The sequence below is a fragment of the Puccinia triticina genome, chromosome 4A (assembly GCF_026914185.1).
Source record: "Puccinia triticina chromosome 4A, complete sequence".
In the NCBI taxonomy this organism is placed as follows: Eukaryota; Fungi; Basidiomycota; class Pucciniomycetes; order Pucciniales; family Pucciniaceae; genus Puccinia; species Puccinia triticina.
The window spans coordinates 3,786,424-3,809,247 of record NC_070561.1 but is presented as its reverse complement, the minus strand read 5'-3'; the positions used below and the strand labels follow the sequence as shown (position 1 = coordinate 3,809,247).

At 47.3% G+C, this 22,824-nt stretch overlaps 4 protein-coding genes across 4 annotated transcripts; 3 read left to right on the top strand and 1 right to left on the bottom strand.

The window, feature by feature from the left end:
• Nucleotides 1–8,003: 8,003 nt before the first annotated feature.
• PtA15_4A441 (uncharacterized protein) lies at nucleotides 8,004–10,828 on the top strand (the record flags this gene model as incomplete). The annotated part of the gene is made up of 2 exons (XM_053168325.1): nucleotides 8,004–8,403; nucleotides 10,800–10,828. 2 exons carry the CDS (start codon nucleotides 8,004–8,006, stop codon nucleotides 10,826–10,828), a joined length of 429 nt encoding a protein of 142 aa, XP_053019545.1.
• Nucleotides 10,829–12,607: 1,779 nt separating this feature from the next.
• PtA15_4A440 (uncharacterized protein) lies at nucleotides 12,608–16,379 on the top strand (the record flags this gene model as incomplete). The annotated part of the gene is made up of 5 exons (XM_053168324.1): nucleotides 12,608–12,829; nucleotides 14,071–14,223; nucleotides 14,301–14,456; nucleotides 14,541–14,687; nucleotides 14,760–16,379. The coding sequence occupies 5 exons, from the start codon at nucleotides 12,608–12,610 to the stop codon at nucleotides 16,377–16,379; spliced, it is 2,298 nt and encodes a 765-aa protein (XP_053019544.1).
• Nucleotides 16,380–16,767: 388 nt separating this feature from the next.
• On the top strand, nucleotides 16,768–17,582 carry PtA15_4A439 (uncharacterized protein; the record flags this gene model as incomplete). The annotated part of the gene is made up of 3 exons (XM_053168322.1): nucleotides 16,768–17,004; nucleotides 17,092–17,382; nucleotides 17,448–17,582. The coding sequence occupies 3 exons, from the start codon at nucleotides 16,768–16,770 to the stop codon at nucleotides 17,580–17,582; spliced, it is 663 nt and encodes a 220-aa protein (XP_053019543.1).
• A 2,821-nt stretch (nucleotides 17,583–20,403) lies between these two features.
• PtA15_4A438 (uncharacterized protein) lies at nucleotides 20,404–21,519 on the bottom strand (the record flags this gene model as incomplete). The annotated part of the gene is made up of 6 exons (XM_053168321.1): nucleotides 20,404–20,430; nucleotides 20,509–20,689; nucleotides 20,777–20,897; nucleotides 20,982–21,070; nucleotides 21,181–21,396; nucleotides 21,470–21,519. 6 exons carry the CDS (start codon nucleotides 21,517–21,519, stop codon nucleotides 20,404–20,406), a joined length of 684 nt encoding a protein of 227 aa, XP_053019542.1.
• Between the last annotated feature and the right edge of the window lie 1,305 nt (nucleotides 21,520–22,824).

The following is a 22,824-nucleotide window of genomic DNA, read 5'->3' as shown; positions in this document are numbered from 1 at the left end:
GATGACTCTGCAATGGACACTGCCATACTGTTTTGGAACAGAGTAATGCCTAGAACTGGTATCCCAAGAATCATCATCTCTGACAGAGATCCCAAATCCACATCTGAATTCTGGACTGGCTTCAACACTGGGTCGCTACGCTAACCATAGCAGTTAGCGTAGCGTAGCGCAGCGCAAATGCGCTATTTTTTAGCGTAGCGTTAGCGCAATTGCACGCATATGCACTAACGCTACGCGCACGCGGTGCGCAGCTATTTTAGCTGATAGCGTAGCGTTATTGCAGATGCGCGCAATTGCGCTAACGCTACGCGCACGCGGTGCGCAGCTATTTTAGCTGATAGCGTAGCGTTATTGCAGATGCGCGCAATTGCGCTAACGCTACGCATGCAGGGTGCAAAAGAGCGCGCGCTAGCGCTACAGCGCCTTTAGCGGGAAAAAAGGGCTTTTTTTCCGCTAAAAGCGCTGTAGCGCAGCGCAGCGTAGCGTAGCAACTGTAGCGGCGCGCTAACGCTAACAAAGAATTGGCGCGCTGTTAGCGCAGCGTAGCGGCGCTAACAGCGCGCTAACGCTATGCAAAATAGATGGGCGCTTTTTGCCGCTACGCTAACGCGTAGCGCTGAAATAGCGTAGCGTAGCATAGCGTAGCATAGCGTAGCATAGCGTAGCATAGCGTAGCATAGCGTAGCATAGCGTAGCATAGCGTAGCATAGCGTAGCATAGCGTAGCATAGCGTAGCATAGCGTAGCATAGCGTAGCATAGCGTAGCATAGCGTAGCATAGCGTAGCATAGCGTAGCATAGCGTAGCATAGCGTAGCATAGCGTAGCATAGCGTAGCATAGCGTAGCATAGCGTAGCATAGCGTAGCATAGCGTAGCATAGCGTAGCATAGCGTAGCATAGCGTAGCATAGCGTAGCATAGCGTAGCATAGCGTAGCATAGCGTAGCATAGCGTAGCATAGCGTAGCATAGCGTAGCATAGCGTAGCATAGCGTAGCATAGCGTAGCATAGCGTAGCATAGCGTAGCATAGCGTAGCATAGCGTAGCATAGCGTAGCATAGCGTAGCATAGCGTAGCATAGCGTAGCATAGCGTAGCATAGCGTAGCATAGCGTAGCATAGCGTAGCATAGCGTAGCATAGCGTAGCATAGCGTAGCATAGCGTAGCATAGCGTAGCATAGCGTAGCATAGCGTAGCATAGCGTAGCATAGCGTAGCATAGCGTAGCATAGCGTAGCATAGCGTAGCATAGCGTAGCATAGCGTAGCATAGCGTAGCATAGCGTAGCATAGCGTAGCATAGCGTAGCATAGCGTAGCATAGCGTAGCATAGCGTAGCATAGCGTAGCATAGCGTAGCATAGCGTAGCATAGCGTAGCATAGCGTAGCATAGCGTAGCATAGCGTAGCATAGCGTAGCATAGCGTAGCATAGCGTAGCATAGCGTAGCATAGCGTAGCATAGCGTAGCATAGCGTAGCATAGCGTAGCATAGCGTAGCATAGCGTAGCATAGCGTAGCATAGCGTAGCATAGCGTAGCATAGCGTAGCATAGCGTAGCATAGCGTAGCATAGCGTAGCATAGCGTAGCATAGCGTAGCATAGCGTAGCATAGCGTAGCATAGCGTAGCATAGCGTAGCATAGCGTAGCATAGCGTAGCATAGCGTAGCATAGCGTAGCATAGCGTAGCATAGCGTAGCATAGCGTAGCATAGCGTAGCATAGCGTAGCATAGCGTAGCATAGCGACCCAGTGTTGCTGGCTTGCACAGTATGCTAGGAACTAAACTCTCTTTTTCCACTGCTTACCACCCCCAGACTGATGGGCTAGCTGAAAGGATGATCCAGACTCTAGAGGATATGATCAGGAGATTTTGTGCCTATGGACTGGAATTCAAAGACAATGATGGATACACTCATGACTGGGTCTCACTTCTACCAATTCTTGAGCTAGCTTACTGCACTAGTATACATTCAACCACTGGAAAACCTCCTGCCATCCTAGAGACACCAGGGAAAAATTGAGGTCACCTGAGGGCAGGTGATGTGAAGAAGACTCTTGTTTAGTCTCCAATCATACTCCAAAACCCATTGAGTGGGACTCCCCAATGACCACAAAGGGGCCATTGTTTTGATAGTGGAGTCTTGCCACAGTAGCTCAGGTGTCTGAACATGTTTTACTCAATGTCACCTGCCACCAGCTGTCATCACATTTTCCCTGGTGAGAAAGGCTGGATCCCAAACCTCCCTAGAAATTTCTTGAAACAAGACTCTGTAGACATTCATCCTACTGCTCTTGCCTATGGAAAGATCTTTGAGAAAGCAAGGAAGCATGCTGAACAATGCATAACAGAAGCTACCTCTTACAACAAAGAGAGATGGGACAAAACTCATAAAGAACCATCCTTTAAAGTTGGTGACAAAGTCCTGATATCCACAGCAAACTTCAACAACTTGTCTGGCCCCAAGAAGATGAGAGACTCCTTTGCTGGACCATTCCTGGTGAAAGCCTTACATGGAAAGAATGCTGTAGAGGTAATACTGACTGAATAGTTCAGCAGAAAACATCCTACATTCCCTGTCAGCCTAGTGAAACCATGGAAAGACCCCAATCCAGATAAGTTCCCCCTAAGACAGAAGGTTAAATTTGTTATTCCACCCATGGAGAAGACCCCCCAGAGTAAAATCATAGAGAAGATTCTCAGAGAGAAAAGATTGAGAGTAGAGAACAGAGATGTGATGATGTACTTAGCTAGATATAAAGGTATGAGTGCTGATCATGATGAGTGGCTCCTTGAGAAAGATATTCCAGACTCTGCTATCCTTCTCAGGAAGTTCAGAAGTGAGAAGAGGACTACCCCTATGGTTTAATTTCTTACAGAAATCCAACCTTTTTGGTGGTAGGGAATGTCAGCCTTAGAGTCATCACAGCTGACCTAAAGTCTGCCTTTTCTACTTTTTACATATGAATTACTTCATATCTTTTTCATCTTAAGAGATATTCTTGTTTTGACTTCATATTCTGTTTCCTCATACAATTTTAACCCTAGTTACAACTCACCAATTCTTTGTAACTCTACTCCTTCCCTGAGTTACTGAGTAGTGGCGCGCATGCGCAGTTGTGACGTGTCAGCGCTACCAGGCGTGCCAAACCACATGTACATATGTAATTACATAAGTAAACTGTGAAAATTTTCGAAGTCAGGATCCCCCCTGCCTGAGGAGGATACACAGACTTCAGCACACCAGAATTACACCCCAGATAACCCAGGATCACCTCCAAAGAGAACACCACGCTCCCAGTATACCTACCGTCACAGGCGCCTAGGATATTGACAGTAAGTAAACTCTTTCACTGAACCTTGCTTATCCAGAGTGAAACTCTGTTGCTCTTGACTGTTTCTTCATTTCTTATACTCTTTCAATCTTAAAAGATCAAAGGTTATCTCTGGTTAAGACCTATAAAACCAGAGCAGAGTAGTAACCCTACTTCTGAATCCCACCAATGTTTCCTTGTTGTGAGTGGAGGCTGTTGCACTCTTTTTTTTGGCCTGGCACAGCTGGCATCCAACTTTTCCAGGTTGAGAATAGCCCAGATCAATTTATAAAGACTTACAGTCTAGGCCTGATCTTCTCTCTTTCTCTCTTTCTTTCTTCTCTCTCTGTTTGTATTTCTTTATGCCAAGAAATCCAACCAGATTCCCCCCTTTTTTCTTTGTGTCCTGTTGTCACTCAAGAGACACAGGCTCACACGTCAGATGTCAGTCTACTGATTCTGATTACATATTCATGATATTTTTGGAATAGTATGAAAGATTTTCCAAAATTGTTGTTTAATGAAATAAAATTTATAAAATTTTTGATTTTTGGAATAGTTTTTATTTTGTGATATTTATTATTCTAAAGTCATTTTACACACCCATTTTCCAATCCTCATGACTTCAAGTCTGTTGGTTGGGCTTCTGGAATGAGCTTTTGGGGGCTTGGATATGTCTGTCAAGGTACTGTACATGTGCTGATCACCAATGAGATGGCCCCTCAAGTCCCATTAAGCTGAGGAGGAATTTCAAATTCCTGCATGTGTAGGTCCTGCTCATCCTAAATTTACATCCATAAATAACAAAAGACAATCAATATGTGAATATGTATGCCTCACAGCACGGATGGGTTTGAGCTTAACAAAGCCTCTTGAACGGGGGTCCCAAAGGGACTCTCCATAGGAGAGGCTTACACCCAAAGTCGGCTGCGTGGCTTGAGCACTTTGAGAAATTCATGTAATTTTTGCAATTTTTAGACTCCAAAGCTCCTTGAATAAAACCAATCTTGTTGAAAGTGCTTCCAAATCAACAGATTTGTAGCCTTGCTTCTCAGCCATCTTTTACTGCCTTTTTGGTGTGATTTGGCTCAGAATGAGCAGTCACTTGCAGGTTGCATTCAGCCAATCCTTGGATTTTGCCCAAGTACAGATTGACAGACCAGTAACCATTTGGATCATCGGTTCACAGACCCTCTCACGGTTTGTTGAGACATTAAGCTGGGTAAACACATAGTATCTGATTTTTGAACTGTGTTTTGAGTGCAAGACTGTGTGATACTTATGTATGTAACTAGCACCAGATCTATCCATTTGAATATCCGGTCCCAAAAGGGTTGGATTGTTTACAATGTCATTTTTTTACACAAATATTATTTGGAGGGGATGGAGCTATTCTGGAATTTCAAGCTGTGCTAAGAATCTTTGGAGCCTGGTGCTTCTAATGGTACCAAGGGCCAGATGGTTATCTAAAGGCTAATGGGGTATATAGTGGGATGAGATCACCCCCCAGCCATTTGGCTGGTAGCTCTCCTCCTTGTAAGCAGACTTTAGGTGCAAGTCCCTCCCTTTGGGAAACGTGTCCTTCTGAACTTAGTCAGTCCTCCCTTCTGAGTTGGCAGGCTGGCGCCCCTTGCGCGAAGCACAAGCCTCCAAAGGAGGGACTTGGGAGTAAGCCCGGAAATTTGGTGTGAGCACTGAGGACCGCCTCAACCCATTTGGCTGGTGTCAAACTTTGACACCACACCACCATAGCATCCCATAAGCCAAATGGGCCGCCCAGGTGCCAAATTGAAGCCCTGCATCTGGCCTTCGCACCTACATAGGCCACATATTTTTATCTTGAATGGCCTTGAAGTTACAAAGCTTGTAAAATCATGCTTCCAATATTCTGGGAATGATTATACACTTTTACATTTATAGTAAGTGCATGGAAGCAGTATTTTCTGCTTGTAATTGAATGAAAATGCATCTATTTGAACATGTTCAATTCTTAATTCACAATGGATGCATAATATTTATATTGGTATGCTTGATGTACAGGAGTTGGAAAAAAACCTTGATTTTTTGGAGCAAGCTCAGAAGTGATTTTGCAAGGGTGTCCAACGGCCAGCTGGGGGGATAAAAAGCTGATTAGTAGATGGCTGCCTGCGCAAGAAGCTAGCCTACAAGGCCGCACCACTCATGTCCCTATTGGGCCAAAAATGGGTGGGAGATAGTGGATCAAAGGAAGAATGGGGCTGGTTGGGCCCCAGGCTTCTCAGCTCTCACACCAAAATTGGTGGCTTGGGGGCAAGCCTCTCTGTGAGACAGAGACCCTGCGGGACTCTCCTCCAGAGAGGCTTGGTTAAGCTCAGGGTCCTTCGCCCCCGAGCTTAACCAAGCCTCTCTGCGGGGAGAGCCCCGCAGGGTCTCTGTCTCACAGAGAGGCTTGCCCCCAAGCGGCGAAATCTGGCGTGAGAGCTGAGAGACCGTAGTCCCGGCCAGCACCCAATTTTCACTAAATCAATGCCTACACATTTTTCCCCCAACATATGAGGTCATGAGTAGCACGGCCTTGTAGCCTGGCTTCTTGCGCAGCCATCCATCCATCCATCATCTAACCATCCCCCCAGAGCAGTGCTATCCATCCTTTCAAAAAGACACGATGAGCTGTTTTCCAAAAGTCAATCTCTTGTTTTTTTTTTACTCCTGTACACTCCACTTTCCAATAAATTTGGTGTATCCTTCCTGTACCGCGACAAACACATAGTATAGAAGCCACCATAACTGTACATCTTGATAGCAGTGTGATTATTATTCAGTCATGATGACCAAATAACAGCGTCTAGTACAAGGTTATTTGGCCTTGAAAACACCCTCACGAGTGAGGAAAATATTATTCAAGTAAGCGGAGCCAAGTGACTGTTTACTTATCTTGAATTGCCCCATCACTTGATATCTTGGCCATAAGCCAGCTTTCCTGATCATATGCCCCGCCATCTGGCTGCTCCGGCCATTTCCAACCCAAAAGGTTCCGGTAACCGTATTGAACTGCTGAAGAAGATTTCTGATAGAAATGATGAAGGCTTGAAGTCAGCCATTGGTCAAACAGCTCTTGATCGATACGGCCAACCGGCGAAGGACTTACAAATTGAGACGGTTTTCCATCTAGCACGCGGTAAAAACACTTTCCTCCTTGCCGGCACAGGGTTTGGGAAGTCCAGAATCCCTGAGATATATTACTATCTGCTCCCAATCACGGCTAAAGGTGTCATCTTAGTGTTGAATCCTCTTGACGCATTAGGGGACAACCAGGTGCTTGAAAAAACAAAAGCAGGATTCACGGCAATCAATTTAACCAAACTCACCTTCAACACGATCAAGGCTAACAACATTGCAAATGGATTCTACAATTTTGTTTATCTCAGCCCTGAGATATTCCTGAATAGCAAGCTCTGGGACCAAGTCTACTTCTGCGCAAATTTTCAGAACCGTCTTGCGTTAGTAGTTATTGACGAGGCTCACATTATACATCAGTGGGGCCTTGTCGAATCTAGCAGCGGGAAGGACAAGGCGATAGCAATAGGTCGGATCAAGGATCTGGCGATATTCCGGCCGTGTTATGGGAAAACGGGTGGTCAACTGCTTACCCGGAACAACAAGCCTATTCTTCTGATGTCAGCTACTTGTCGGCTGGTCGCAATTGATGGAATCAAGAAGAGCCTCAAACTCGAAGACCACAACGTTTCGATTGTGAGAAGAGAGCTTACCCGCCCGGAATTGCGCATTATCCGTGTCCCAATCACATCGTCCATGGAAAAAAGCACCGTGCTGTCGGAGTACTTCCCATCTCAATCAGACGTGCCGGATGCATCAGTTGTGCCAACTCTAATATATAGCTCCACTCGTAATCGGACCTTAAACGCTATGAAAGCGGTGGACATTGCTCGCGGGACCCCCGGTAATTCAATGAGACCAAATTCAAGCCTCGTTCGACGGTTCCACTCGTGGACTGGTCAGAAGGATAAGGTCCGGTTGGTCGAAGATTTTTCGGATCACGCCTTCCCAATCATTTCCTGTACAATGGCCTTAGGCATGGGGCAAAACTGGTCCAGGGTCCGATGCGTTATTCAACTGGGTCGTGCCGAGCCCTTGGCTATCTGTCAAATGATTGGTAGATGCGGGCGAGATGGCCGCCGAGGTCTTGCAATCATCTTTGTGGAGAAGAGTCGGAAAGGCGGCAAAAATTTGGTGTCCGCTTTTGATTCAAGTATCGCTCAGGGAGATAACGACCGCATGGATGCACTGGCCGTCACCCCATGTTGTCTACGAATTGCTTTCGCAATTGATAATGCGTTGGTCTACTCCTTCATGGTGTGCAATTCATAAGAACATGTTGTAGATTCTGATTTTTACTTTGATCATTCTTAGGCTTGGATACATACCTTTGTTGCTTGATGACCCATCTTACATCAGGGAGAAGGCGCGCGAACAATTAAACCTATTTGAGATATGCGATTGCTCTAATTGCAAGCCTGAGGCGGCGCGTGGACTGATGAACAATATGAAGCACATGACGGCAGAGAACATGGATGACATGATGACAACCAATTGGCCAGAACAAAATGAGAAGAAAAGAAAAACCCAGAAGAGGACCAATCCCAAAGACGAGTCCGCCACCAAACGCATCAAGCTTACGTCTCCGCTGTCCGAGATGTTGACCGCTGAGCTCCGATCATCGTTTGGTGCTTTATTTAAACGCACATACCCGAACCCTTCACTCTTCGCACCCGAAGACCTGTTTGGCGAGGTTGAAATGGAAGGAATTTTGGAACGGTTCGGCTTGATTGATTCGGTCGCGACCCTGAGGAAGACAATAGGAGGGGAGACAATCACAGGCCAACTCAAGGTTCTCCAGGAAATCATCGATAGATTTGCAACTAAGTTGTTAGCAAATGAGAATCAACAGGAAGCGGAATTGCGGGAAGTTGAGGAGAGGGCGGTGGCGGTCAGAAGGCGAGAGCAGGAGGAAAAACGAGCAAGAGAACTGGAGGCTGAAAGGATTGCCAAAGAAATCGAGGACAACCGCAAACGTGCCGAGCAAGAACAAAAACGTGGGGAAGCGGCTTGGAAGGCGGAGCAGGCAGTGCATATGGCAATGCTTGTCAAGTTAGCGGGCGAAGATGCTGAGAGACGAGGGGTTGAAAGCATCCATCGGGGACAATGAATATCACTGAGAATTTCATTCTGAGGGGGGGACGGGTGAGTTGTTGGCTTGTTGTATATCGTTATGTTCCATGCTGACATCGCCATCATCATCCAAATCACCTTCTGGTTCTGGAACTTGTTTGTCAAAGGGCAGGTGCATGGTAAACCTATGTAATTCACTCTGAGTATCCTTCAGTTCAGCTTGTAGTATTTTTAAGCCGTCCAAGTATGTGTCTGGCTGCAATATGACCTTACTTGTCGAACATTCAATCGGATCCGAATTTAAGATGTCCTCGGAGATGGCCATTTGGTTGAACCTTTCTAAGGCGCGCAATGTGAGCTCGACTTTGTGGCTCTGTTGAATATGTTTGGCCCCACTGTCAGTCCGCAACGAGTCAAACATCGACTTGAGCTAGATTACATTAGGTACATCATTAGTCAGAGGAAAGATTTTTTCTAGTTGCATGTGTCACACACCAATGGGATGTTGGATGAGATCAATGTTTTTAACCGCTCGATTTGTGTGCCTGCGCCACCACAGGTGTATATGAACTTGAGCCAATAGTTGTGAGATTCTAGGAGAAAATCTTTGGCAACGAAATGGTCTTCCCGTCCGCGAGGTGACACCAGTAAGTTTTGCCGGATTAATTTGGCCAAATCGGGGGGAAGAATCACCGTGACTAGCAATATGAGTTTGGGGAGATATGCCGAGTAGTGTGTAAGACCTGGAAGCGATTGGGTCATCAATGACCACATCTTCCAGATGTTGATCAGGCGGCCAACATCTCCAGCTTTCATTGATCGTCTTGCCTCAATCACAGTGGAGAAGTCTTGCATCCGATTTAGGAGGTTAAAGAGCTGGGGCGCAGATTTTGCCTGGCGGCGTGCGTCATGCGTGCAAAAACGAAGATAACATTGTTCAACAATTTTGTTCCATTCGGCCGTGGGAATCACGGGCAGTTCCTCATTGATCACTTCGTCGTGCTTGCCCATGACCTCCCTGCCCAAAATTATATGAGTAAATAGAATGAGCAGAGCAGGAGGAGGACCCAATGTTAAATGCACATAAATAACGGCTAACCTAAGACAGTACCAAATGGTGGCTTCATGAACTTGCTCCATGTAGTCAAGCATCTTAGTAAAATCCTTCTTTTGGATAACTTTCTCGGGAGGAATTCCCAGGGCCTCAAGGTAACGCCACACACCCAAGTCGTCCATCGCATTTGAGTTTCCAAAATGATGAGTAAGGATTGTGTGAGCTATATTCCATAACGTGTGAGCAGCACCCAGCGACATCAAAATGTTGTTTAGGCTATGTTCACAGTGCTCACTGGGGATACGGAGCATTCTGATAGCATTGAATATTTGACATGTCCCAAGGTCAGCATCCATCAGTTGCAATCGACCAAAGAACTCGTCAGGTTCAAGGCCAGATTGTCGTTGGAGGGACTCCATCACTTGTCCAATCCCTTCGGCTGAGTTATCGGATTCGTCCATCAGTCTCAATATTTGTATAACGGGCTTTTTAGGGCTGATTGGCTCGATAGATGGAGGGTTTAAAGGCAGCATAGACCTTTTGTCTGTCGGGGTTGCCACATATTTATGCATAACCCGAGCAATTTGGCTTTTCCACACAAGCGCGTAGTCGTCGGATGGGCAAGATGTTGGTAAAAACATCTGGGGGTTGATATCCAGCGAGGCCACTTGTCGGAGTGCGTGATGAAATGCATCTAGAGTGAGTTCATCAGGGTTGAGGGACTTCAACAGATCATTGTTGGGTATATGGAGGTACCCCCATGTCCCATGGAATGTACGGGTTTGCTTTCCAACACTGGCAAGTTGGATCCGTTCTTCCATGTCAAGGTTGTCAATACACAAGATTGGAGCCATACTTTTTGATAAGGCCATCAAATTTACTACCCGATCCATTGCCTCACTCAAAAGTGAGCTTAATGCTTCAATGGCCGTTTTTCGATGGGATGTCAATCCCATGTAGTGGAAGTACTTGTTGACTGTCTCCAATACGCCGCACGCATAGAACCAAATAGAATTCTCAAGTTGGAGGCCGTTATAGCGCCGATTGAGGGTAAACTTCAGCATAGAACAAATGACGGCCGCAATCTGATTTTGATATCCGTGAGTAGAGTGGAGCCATCAGGTTATTTTCATGATAGCGGGCAATGGACAAGTGCACTTACGTGACTATGTTGTAGATCTTTTGCTTGTGGACTTGTATCAGGTGGTGAGTACTCAAATCCACCATACTCTGCTAACCCCGCTTCCACAAAATCCTGATTTGAAGTCTCATTGACCGGAGTCGCCACATCTTGAGCCCCTTTGTCCGGAGTCTTTTCAGATGTGTTGGCTGGAGTCTTTTTGGTTGCAGTAGCTCGAGTGTTTTTAGAAGTATTGTCCGGAGTCTTTGTTTTTGCACTTCCCAGAGGCTTTGTGTTCACGTTGCCCGGAGTTGTTGTGCTTGTGTCTCCCAGAGTCTTTTTGCTTGCGCTGTCCGGAGTCTTTGCAGACACATCATCTGCAATCTTGTCTCTGCATGTCCTCTTGTTTGGAGGAGGCCCAGGTTTCTTAGCAGACTTGTTTGTGTCATCTTGGTCTGGTGACATAATGCCACGGATGATGTTGTAGAGCATAGGGGTGTCAGCCGTCGTCAATTTTTGTATTCTTGCATTCTTGGCCTCCGGTCCAAAAAATTCATGTGTCACTGATTTTGAGCTTTGGAAAGATCCTGGAGTATCCCTAGTACATTCCCACCGACATAGTTTTATAGCCTGTGGTTTGTGTCAGTAATCACCCTTCACATTATAAGTAGCATCTAACATGGAAAATGTGCCAACCTCTGCCTGAATAAATTTTTTCCAACCTTCAATATAAGAGTCTTTCTTATGAAAGATTCTTGCTATCTCTGTAACCAATTCAAGCGTTGATTTTGCACCATTATATGTTCCCCAGGAACGTCGACGGTATACGAGTTTATCGTGCTTTTTTCTGAGTAGGCCAGTGATGAATTCTTTTGGTGACATCTTCAATTGTGTTAGATGGTCACAAATTTCAAGGATTTTTTGTTCATCTGAGAGAGTTGTGTCAGGGACAGTGTCTGGAGTCGCATCTTGCAAAGGCATCTTGGGAGGGAAAATTTGAGTCACCAATGGAAAGACAGCAAAAGAGGCGGAGTGACTCGGTTACACTGGGTGATGTCCGGTGATGTTAACTCGGAAGGTTTCAAAAATCATAGTATGTGCAAGAGATTGATAATATGCACTTTGGCATGTGTATTCAGCTCTCATGTACTTGCCTTGCATGTACAAATGTACGGTCAATTCAAGCATCTTGGTAAGATGATGTTACAAGCTTTGTAACTTCAAGACTGTTCAATTTAATGACATGAGACCTATGTAGGATCAAAGGCAAGATCCAGGCCTTCAATCTGGCACCAGGGCGGCCTGATTGGCCCACAGGATGCAATTTTAGTGTGGTGTCAAAGTTTGACACCAGCCAAATGGGTTGAGGTGGTCCTCAGCGCTCACGCCAAATTTCCCCGCTTACTCCCAAGTCCCTCCTTCGGACCAGCCTGCCAACTCAGAAGGGAGGACTGATTAAGTTCGCTTCGCCCCCCCCCCCCCCCCCGAGCGTAGGCGTGAGGGAGGGACTTGTGTGTTCGGGATGGGTTGTGGGGTGCAGGGCCTGTCCAAGGAAAGTCGAATAGGCCAGGAGGGAGCCAAACAAAAAGTGCATTTAAATGATTTTTATGCAAATGCATCTGGATGCTGAATGAAAAAACTCGTTGTCGCGGCGCAGTCGACTGAATTGGGCTGAGACAAGTCCAGCCGGATCCGTCCAGGCTCGCCTCGTGAGCAGTATTTACATAATCCCCTCGGTATTTAATCCGGCCCTCCTGGCAACCCCGCGCCTTCCTCGCTCGCTCCCCACCGCCTCCGTCCTTTTCTCTTTCCCTTTCCACCAACACAAAAGCAGCAGCAGAGTCCACAAAGAGAGTAAATAGCTGCCGCATACAAACAAACACTACAAATGTCTCACCTCATCTCCCGTGCCCCCCCACACCAGCACCCATCGCCCCATCATCTTCTCCCGACCATGTCTGCCACCCACCAACCGCCACCCATGCAAGGCTTGCCCACCCCCCCTCCTTCCATCGGCTATGATGTCCATGAGTTCCGAAGATTTTTCTCATTTGGTTTATCTCAGCTAAAGCAAAACAATAAGTATATAATCAACGACCTGACCACGCTTGCCAGTGTGTACACCCAGCGGATGTCCACTTGCATCGTCAAAGAGATTGAGCAGTACATCCTGGAGGTAAGACCCGTTCCACTCTTTGCTCAGTTCTCCTTTTCGTCTGTTTTGTTTTCCCTTTCCGGGCCCGGATGGCGGCGATAGTGAGATCCCACCTCATCATGCCCGGTGTTCCGCTCGGCGATCCACTGTTGAGTTGGCCCTGAGCGGTCAAGAAGCTCGTGAGTGTACTCCAGTGAGAGCAGTCCCGCAGAGCGAGGTCGACCAGAGACAAATGTCAGTTGCATCCCGTCCTCATCCAACACAAAACATCGAAGCTGATGCATCCATGTCCGTTGCTCAGAATCCAGTTTGCTATGCATCCTTACGCATCGTTTCGAAAATGAACTACGCCAAGCTCTACTCGCCTTCTAGTCAGCGGCGAACGAGAAGACTCAGCACCCTCCCTCTAGTAACCCTTGCCACCTTGGACCGCTGCTGAGAGAGATACGACCTGAGGACGATACCCACTCCGGTTGACCTATGATATGCCATGTTGTTTCCAGAGCTGGCTTGTTCGCTTTGTTTCCAATTTGCATGTCTCCCAACAACGATATGGCCCTCCCCAGTACCCAGTCGCTCGCACCTATTGTTGAATCTCCATGCTCTCGTAGTTCAATGCTCTGTCCCCCATGTGATGCATTTTACCTGAGTCTTGTGGTAGTCACTATACGCCGGAGAGCAGTCATATGCTAGGCTCCTTCGAATGATCCAGCTTAAGGTCTTCGCATCTCGCCAGCCGTCCCACCCTCGCCCTCAGCTTAGGCTGGCCACCCTAGTGTTGTGGGGTGACCTGCCCCTCATGACTGTCTCATGCTCCGGCTCGCAAGCTCCCGACTCGGACCAGCCATGTGGACCATCGCCGCCCACGCCGGCCACCGAGTCGGACTCTCCTCGAGCCTTCGTTGCGCTCCATGTCGGCACTCACGTCTCTTCTGCCTTCCGCCGGTCATCTCAGCCAAGCCTTTGCTTCACGATCTAGCAACCGCTGTTACATCCAGAAAGCCTTCAACACAGCATTTCGCAAAGAAGCTCCGGCCCACCAGGACCCCCTTCCTCCAGCCGAGCAACCTAGACATATCCCGCCCGCCTTGGGGAGGAAACCTTCATGGCCCTGGATTCGCTGTCGTCGCTCTGAATCCAGAGAGAAATGACTTTCCATCCTATTCCTCGTCCTATCCATCTCACCATTATTTTCCCACTGAAAATTTATCACGTTATATTGGAAGACGCTGACCTGCTCCTCCACCCTTCTTTCTATTCAGAGCCATCCCACCCATCGACTCATCGGATTTTACGCCCTGGACTCCATCTGTAAAAACCTTGGCCATCCCTTCCCCGAGCTGTTTAAAGCATCCATCGAGCGGCTATTCTTAACCGCCTACCGAGATGTTGAAAAACTTAATTCAACAACTAAAGTATGTACCTCTTAATCCACTTTCAACTGGTTTCTTGCTTTTCGTTAACTAACCATATCACTCATTACCGTCTATAGATCAAGTTCGAAGAGCTGCTAGGCACCTGGAGAACAGGTTCGGCAACTCAATCCGAACTTTTTGGCCCTGAACTCCAGAGGAGAATGGAAGATGGTATCTTCGGTAGTTGGCGACATGGGAATCAACCTCCTAGCAGCCTGGCGTTTCTCAACGGGGTAAGCACCTCTTCAGATATTTTCTATGCACTGAATTTTCTAGGGAATCCCTCCTAACTTGCTGCCTTTCCTACCTTGTTTTAGATTAAACAACTGCCAGCAATCGCCTCTCCTACCGAGAAAGCTAGTATCCTATTCGACCTGCGTAGGATATTGGCGGATCGCCGAGATATCGCCATGAATGCCCCAACCGACCAAGCCAATCTGGTCCAAATTGACACCTTGCAGCAGGTTGAGTCCCCTTTTCAATTCTTCTTGTTTCTCGATTCAACGGTCACTGATCCCTTGACTGTTCTGCCACAGCTCGAGCAATTAGTGGCCACCCAACAAATAACCATGTCCCAAGTCGACGAGATTCGCCACCAGCTCGAGCCACTCAAGCTCGCACCTACCCTACCCCGCTCGACCAATCACCAATCTGTCCCGCAACATCACCCCCTCCCTGCTGCTCACCACCCTTCTCAGCCATCTCATTTTCTCGAAGACTCTGGCACACTCGCTCAGCTTAATCACTTCCTCGAAGCCAACCCCAACATTCTCCAGCAAGCCATGCAGCAGTCGCAGCAAGCCCAAGCGCCTCAGACAGCTTTTGCCCAGCCGCCAACTCCTCCGATGCCTGATCCCACATTCCAAAATGTATCCGAAATTCTGTCCCAGTTTGTTCAACCCCAGCCGGCCACTGCTTCTGTCACTGGACCGATCAACCAGGGCTTGTTGGACCCCAATCTGTTCGATGGACCAAACCTTGCCGCTGCTCTGACTGCCCTCAACATGCCTCAATGTACCCCCGGGGCTTTTACCCGGGAGCAATCTTCTGAATCAACTCACAAGCCCAGTCTTTCATCACCTTCGACGCCGAGCACTGCTGAGGGAAACAACTCTAGATCCGGTGATCGTCCGGACCCAGCGATGATTGAGTACGAAAACAAGATTGCAGGACTGTCGATCGAGCTCCAGAACGGATCGATCAACCGAGTCAAGCCCAGCGAGATTGCTGATCTGCTGTATTCGGATATCCCCCAGTTTTGCAGACAAGATGGCAGCCGATTTTTGGCCGGCAAGACCGGAAAACAACGAGCCTCCGACCAGCTCGACCGATACTTCCGAATCCAGCGCCAGGTGCGAGAGTCCGGACAGCGCGCCCAGCAGAGGATGTGGTCTCAGCCCCAGTCAACCTGGCTGTACTCCCAGGACTCGGATCTCTTGGGGGGAAAAGCTGATAAAGCCCAGCCAAGAGGGAAAGGCCATCGTAGTCAATCCCCCTCGACGGCGAGGAGGATGGAAGAGGAGGAGGAAAAGATGGCCGAGCTCCGTCGAAAGACGATTGTGAGACCGAGCTCGGCAGGACTGGCTTGCCAGCCCTGTCCGATCTGTCTGGAGCCCTTCGATACTAGACTTGATGAGGAGGAGGATGAGTTCTTCTGGACCAATGCGATCGAGAGCTTTAATGAAACCAAACAGACAACGGTGATCTACCATGCTACGTGCCATTATGAGACCCTTCGTAACAAGAAACGGATGCAGCTTCGCTCCGAACGTGAACCAGTCAAGAAACCCGCCCCCGCCGGCCTTCCGTCCGGTGCCGCTGTGCCCCGTAAGCAGCTCCTAGACACCAACCGGGCCCACCCAACATCCAACACTAGCGAGTCTTCTGATCCTAAGAGCCAGCTCGTCCAGCCGAGCGACCTAGCTAAGAAGGAAAACTATAACGGATACCCTGTGATGTCGTTGGCCCCATCACCGGTAGCTCTGGACTCCACAAACGTCCTCAAAATCAAAGTCGAAGACCCTCCCTCAGACCCCTCGTCAGTCCTCATCTCTAGGAAACGGCAAGGATCTTCTCTATCTCCTTCGCGGTTGACCGAGCATCGGGACGCTTCTTCTCTGGAGAGCAGGAAGAAACCCCGACTCATTGCTACCTGAATCAAAAAATACATTTATGCACATCTTTATGGGGTCCTTCATTCTCTTAATTTTTTTTATTTGTTTCCTTTCCTTGGGCACACGAAGGATGATGCACTTGAGCTGTTTGTACTGAGTTTCATGGACTCTTGGGTTGTGTGATTGGATTGTTTCTTCTTTGTCTACATAAATTTGCCAATTTGGTTTAATCGTGCAATGCCATTTTACAAACAAAAATTCAACTGGGGGATGAAGCCCATCATCGCGAGCGCCCATCTCACCCACTCATCATGAGAAACAGAGTTCACCGCCATCCTCGAGTCATTGGAGTCATGCTCCCACTTCATCCACATCCACCCGCTGCCAGCGCGCCTGAAGTTCTCCGCCGTCTCGCTCACCCGATCCACCTATGCCGTCGCCCGACCTGCGTGCAAACAACAGCCTCAATCGCTGGATATTTCTGTCCAGCAATCTCAATCAATGGCTCGACCATTTCGTATTTAATCCGAGTATCACTCAGAACCTCGTCGGCACTCTCGAAGGCGGGGAAGATATCTGCCAACTCTGTTATCACCCCGATCGCCAGATCATCCTCAAAATCGTTGTGAGTCAAGCGGCGATAATCACAGCGATGTCGATCAAGGCAGTACGGTCAATCTCTGAGCTTGGGAGTGTATGAGGGAGTCCGCCACATGCGGCTTCACGGTCGGCGGCCGGCCGGTGTATTTCTCAGTACTCAATGAGGAAGGCGGAAGGCAGTGTGGGGCTAGAGTTCGTACTTGCGAGCATCGACGGGGAGCAGCTCGGCCTGCTCGACCCGCCCAAGGAGACTTCCCGTCGACCGGCCGAGCTTGCCCCTCGACCCCGGACCGGCTCAGCAGGAGCTCAACAGAAGGGCAAGGAGCGAGCGACACCAGCGAGCAGCCGTGTCCACTCGTCTACACGCTCCTCCATCAACCCTGGTCCCCGTATCGCCCGTCCACCAAATCCGGACACAGACGCGCCCCCAGGAAGGCCCAAACTGGTGCACCCCCCCCCCCCCCCCCCCCCCTCCCCCGACGACAGTTCTAATGTGACGGAGATGAGGAGGACGACGAGCTCGACACGATGCCCGCCGATGCCTGGGCCCAAGTCCAACAAGATGCTATGGCCCTCACCCATGAACGCCTGAGAATCTCGCAGTCCCAGTCGGCTATTCTCGGCGACGACGATACAACTCATTGACCACACTCCGTTTAGGATACCTTTCTTCCTTCTTTGCCCGGATCTTATTCTTTTAGCCTCATTGGAAACTGTTGTTTGATTGATTGTTTGGCGTGTCTTTCGAGAAGAAAATGCACCGACAAGAAATGTGCTTGTCCCTAATGTATTGCAAAAACAATGGGCGACTTCCCATCAAGATCTGAGGGTCTCCCAGAAGTGATCTGGAGCCCCAAAAGTTAGATTTCCCTGTGGAAATCTAGACTTTTTGGGTCTATATCCACAACTGCAAGGCTCCCAGATGTGACGGGAAGTCATCCAATGAGCCAATAAATGTTGATACTCTAATGTGTAATCAGATAAATATTGATGTTTGTATTTCAGATGCATAAACTTATGATTCCACATGTAAATACTTATGTACATGTGGGTGACTTGCTGTCAGATCTGCACCCCTTGCAGATTGCAGTTTACACTCCCTAACTCAAGTTTTGGTCAAAGCTTGCTAGGCCTGGGATTCATTGCTTTCAAGTGTGCTGTTAGTTGCTTTGATAGGTGTGATAAATTAGGATTTAAAGGGTTATCTAGAGGTCTCTAAATGTCAATGGCAAGTCCTACTAGGAAGATGTTGTCAATATATCCTTGATTCTTTTTGAGATCCTGGAAGGAGGGAATGCCAGGGCTGTTTACCAGATACTCCATATTACTGTTTAGTTATGAATAGTCTTTATGCAGCCATAGTGATAGTCTTAATTTGTCTGTGGTGCGCAGTTGTGTTGTGCCATAGTTGATTGTACTTAAACTTGCCTCTACATTGTATAGGTTCCTCAATCAATCATCTTATCACTCCACCTTGGCTCTTGCTGATTGCTTCTTCCTTGACTACTTTCTTGGTTCAGTTTTCTATCTTCTCACTTATCAGATTCTTGATCTCATTGTTTTTCCCATCTTATTAGTTTTGTTTCATTGAGTGCCGTTGTCACTGCTCAATTAATCAAAGGTTTGTCTCATTATGCGCTGTTGTCACCACTCACCACTTGTGCCTAAAATCTCTCAATTCATTAAATTCTTATCACTGCAAAATGGGTTGCATTGGTTGCAACTCCCTGAGGTGAGGTTGACCAGGGGCAACCAATATAAAATTGGTCTTGTAGACAAATCTTATATTGGCAGGGCCCACCAATACAATACAACAGAGGGATGATGTATTGGTAGGCCCCACCAATGTAATATTGGTCTGGGAGACTGATCTCAAATTTGAAGCCCCTGGTTGACCTTATTGTAGGGGGTTGTCACTGATACAATCCCCTTGGTCAGTGACTTGAATTTCACTGGAAAGTGCCAAGAAGACACACCTGGTGGTGTGTAGAGCTTGAATATGTGGCAACCATTTGGTGGAAATTATGTAATGGGGAATATACAATGGTGGAAGTGGGAAACAGGATTGGAAGGTGCATCACCTTATTGTGGGGATCTGAACATAAAAATAGATATAAGCAGTGTGATTTGAATCCTATAGTAGAATCAGGAATTTAATTGACCCTTCCCCTGCTTTTTCACTCTGACTGCGCCCATGTTTGGCATTTTTGTTGTTGTAGATTTACAACATTAATACTTGGAGTAGCAAGAGAGCAAAGAGGTGGACCACATAGAGATGGCACTTGGCACCCGCCGGCGGGTACCCGCCACACTTCAGCACATAATTCTATGCGCTTGCAGGTACCCATTGCGTGCGTGCAGCTTCCTGCACGTATTTTTACTAAAATGGAACCCCTGGCACCTGCAATGGGCGCCTGCAGGCGCATAGAATTATGTGCTGAAGTGTGATGGGTACCCGCCGGCGGGTGCCAAGTGCCATCTCTAGGACCACACAAGAATATAAATACAGATGTACTTCACACACTGCAAAAAAACTTGTTGTGCACTGCAGGGGAAATCCACTCAATGTCCCGGCCGCAGTCACCAGGGAAGCTTTGGGGGCACTCCCTGAGTAGTGCCACACCTGAATTTTGTGTTAGTTTTTGTCTGAACTGAGGCATAAGTCCTTACTATCTGATGTTTGAATTTTTTCATTACTTGGCAAGAACAATAAGCCAATCTAATTTGGATTGATCCATAACTATTTGATGTGAACTTTCAACTACATATAAGTCATCTTGAAGTCAAGTTCATTTCAATCCTAACTCATGTTCTACATTTCCAAATCAACTCTTGCATCCCCAATTTCTTCTTACTGTGGCATGAAATCATTTTGTCAGATAGATATCACATCTTCAAAGGAACTGCAGATTAAAAACCTTTCTGGTATCAGCTACAACCCAGGTGAGGCAATGCTGGACCAGCTATGTTCACCTTAGAGTAGTGCAATTTTGCTACAAATTGGTGCCAAGTAGCAGAATTGAACCATCTCTGTGCTGAAGCTACACACAAAAGGCACCAACAAGCACCTGTTATGCTGCACTACAGCCAACATTACAATTTTCCCCCAACAGCCAACCCAAACCCGGCCAGGTTTGGGCAGCCCATTGGTGGGCCCACCCGATTGCCACCCCTACAGGATCCAGAAGTATCTTCGGATAACCTGATATCAGTCCAGGTCTGCAGGCTTGGGAATCTCGAATCCCAGATATCTGACGTGATCCATGGTCCTTTACCAGATATCCCGAATTGTCTACCGGATATCCTGCATGGGATATCTGGCTAAGGGTTGAAGTGCATTGCCTCAAGTCAATGAAACAACTCCGAAGGTAGTAATATCAGAGGGCGAGGTTGAAAGAATTAGATAAGAGGGAGAACCAAAGGGCGAAAAGGACGACTAAAACCAAGTGCATGTGATATCGATGGGTCACTCTTTCCAAGACTTGGCGACCATCTAGAAGGAAGTATTTTGGATGATCAGTAAAAAAAGACAAAAGTAAAGATGGATGGGGAAAAGAGATGGAGGTCTTACTGAGTCCGGAGGCCTGGTATCCATTTTCTTCTTACTGACGTCAGACCAATCGGTGCTTAAAGCGGTCCCGTTACTTTCCACGTAACTTTTCATCATCGCTTTCTTCTGTTCATCAGTAGCATCGGCATAAAGCTTTTGAAACACTTCATTCAATGCTCGATCTCCCCCGGCGTTTGGGTCGCTAGATTCATGGACCTGTGTTAACGCTGGTAATCTGGCTGATTACAAAGTATGGGGTAGTGGGGTGGGTGAACAAGAATCAACATACTTCAGGTTTTTGGCTGCTTCTTCTTCTTCTTTTTCAGCCGAATTGGCGAGGTGGTCCCAGTTGGTTTTTCGGCGTGCTGAGGAAGGATACGCAGGCTGTCGGGTCGCGCTCGTAATTGGTTCTGAAGTCATATGACGAGTTAACCTCCAAGGTCTTAACGGCGGTAGTCATCGATATGATATGATTAGTAAAATGCATTAATTACCTTGAATGACTGTTGGGTTCGCTCTATCGGACTCTTCTCCTTCAATAGTTGGCCACTTGATTCCGGCGACTTTTTTCTTTAGTCGAATACTGGGAGTAGAAAAAGTTCATGTAATTTTTCAACTCTCTATGCTGATGCGGGATACTTGAATTTTTTCTTTCTTTCTGATTTTGACAATAATATTTATAGAAAACTCAACTCGATCTTTGAAGATAATGATGTCCAGGAACATTGAGAAGGTTCGATTTCGTAACTCAGCGGATCCAAATCGAAACATCCTTCGGTGGCATTGGTTGGTAGTTTATAGTTTAGCGAGATTGAACGCGTCCCAAATTCGCATTTGACCTCCTCAGCTTTAGTGTTTTTGACGAAGACCGATAGGACGACTTCACTATCTGTTTGATACCATTCATGACTTTTTTAAGCAGGACTGTTTTCAGCTGATCTGTCTGGAACCAATCGCCAGTGGGTAGATTGTTGGTGCTTACCGTATCCTAGGGGGCTGTGGTTGAGAGGCCGTAGTTGTATTTTGTGCCATCGTATCTCCAATCTTGTGCCGCACCCGCCGGGCCAATCTTGGGTTCTGTGGGGGGCTGCAAATACAAATCGCACCAGGGCGGGTGCGCCCGTCGAGCACTATGTATGCATGAAGCCAGCCCCGGTGCGCTACCCTTCCATTTGTCACATGAAGCCAATCCATGGTGTGAGGCGCGCCAAAGTGCGCGCCTACCCGGTGCGCACACCCGGAGGCCCAAAACATCAAAATAGAGGTCGGCGCACACCTGACAAATGTGCTACTTTTTGAGAGAGCCATGTAACAGGCTTGCCATGTTTCCAATGCCTTGAACATGTTTGCTCAGATTAGGCTTCAACTTCTTGATGGTGACCAATTACTAGCATCTAGCACTACAAGAAAAAGTTGTACTGCTGTCAGTTGACATGCAAGATGCTCCAGGATAATGGCCATTCAAACTCCACCTAAGTACATAACAATGTTTCTTTGCAGTCAGTGGTCACTGTGCATTGAAGCTTTGTTGAAGTAAGATATGACAAGGGTCAGCTAAACACAACCTGCTCCCTTCAAGTTTGTGCATGTCAACTGATGGCAGTTGCACAAATTTTTCTTGTAGTGTAGGAAGAAAAAAAGAATACTATACCCAATTCTGAATTTAAAAGCATAAATAGCTACATATAATGCCTTTCTTCCTCCAGTAGAATTTGAAGAGTTTGAAACTGAGGTTTTCACCAAAAAGAAAATGCAGTTGATGCATAGATTAGTTGCTACAAGAGAAGACACCTTTGTGCAGACTAAATTTGATTTCAATAGGTGGGAGAACCCACCTGAATCAACCATCTGAGCAAATTATCAACCTTAACACTTTGCTTTGACCCTCAATCCATTTCACTTATTATTTTAAATAAAAAAACTGTGTGTAAATGCGGAAAACCTGGTGTATTCTGCAGCAGTTTTTATGCTGCCATGTTGTCAACCCAGTATTTGTTTGCCAAAAAACTGGGTGTTCTGAGTTTAATTGGTCTTCAAAATTGAAATCATAAATGCATAAACACAAAATCATAAGTGAATTTGGCAGGGACATGCTTACATAATCCCAGCCAAAAGCCATCCACCAGGAAAAATAAATTGTCACTGGACTACAGGTGACATCAGCCTCAGTCCACTGAGCTACCCACCAGTTGCACAGTTGGCCGCATGTACAGCCCCCTGGAGGAAACAAAGGGGCCATTGTAGCCTAGTTGTGGTAGCACCAGAGCTGGAAAGAAGTGACAGCCATTGTTGCTTGATGTCACCTGATGTCTGGTGACAATTTATTTTTCCTGGTGA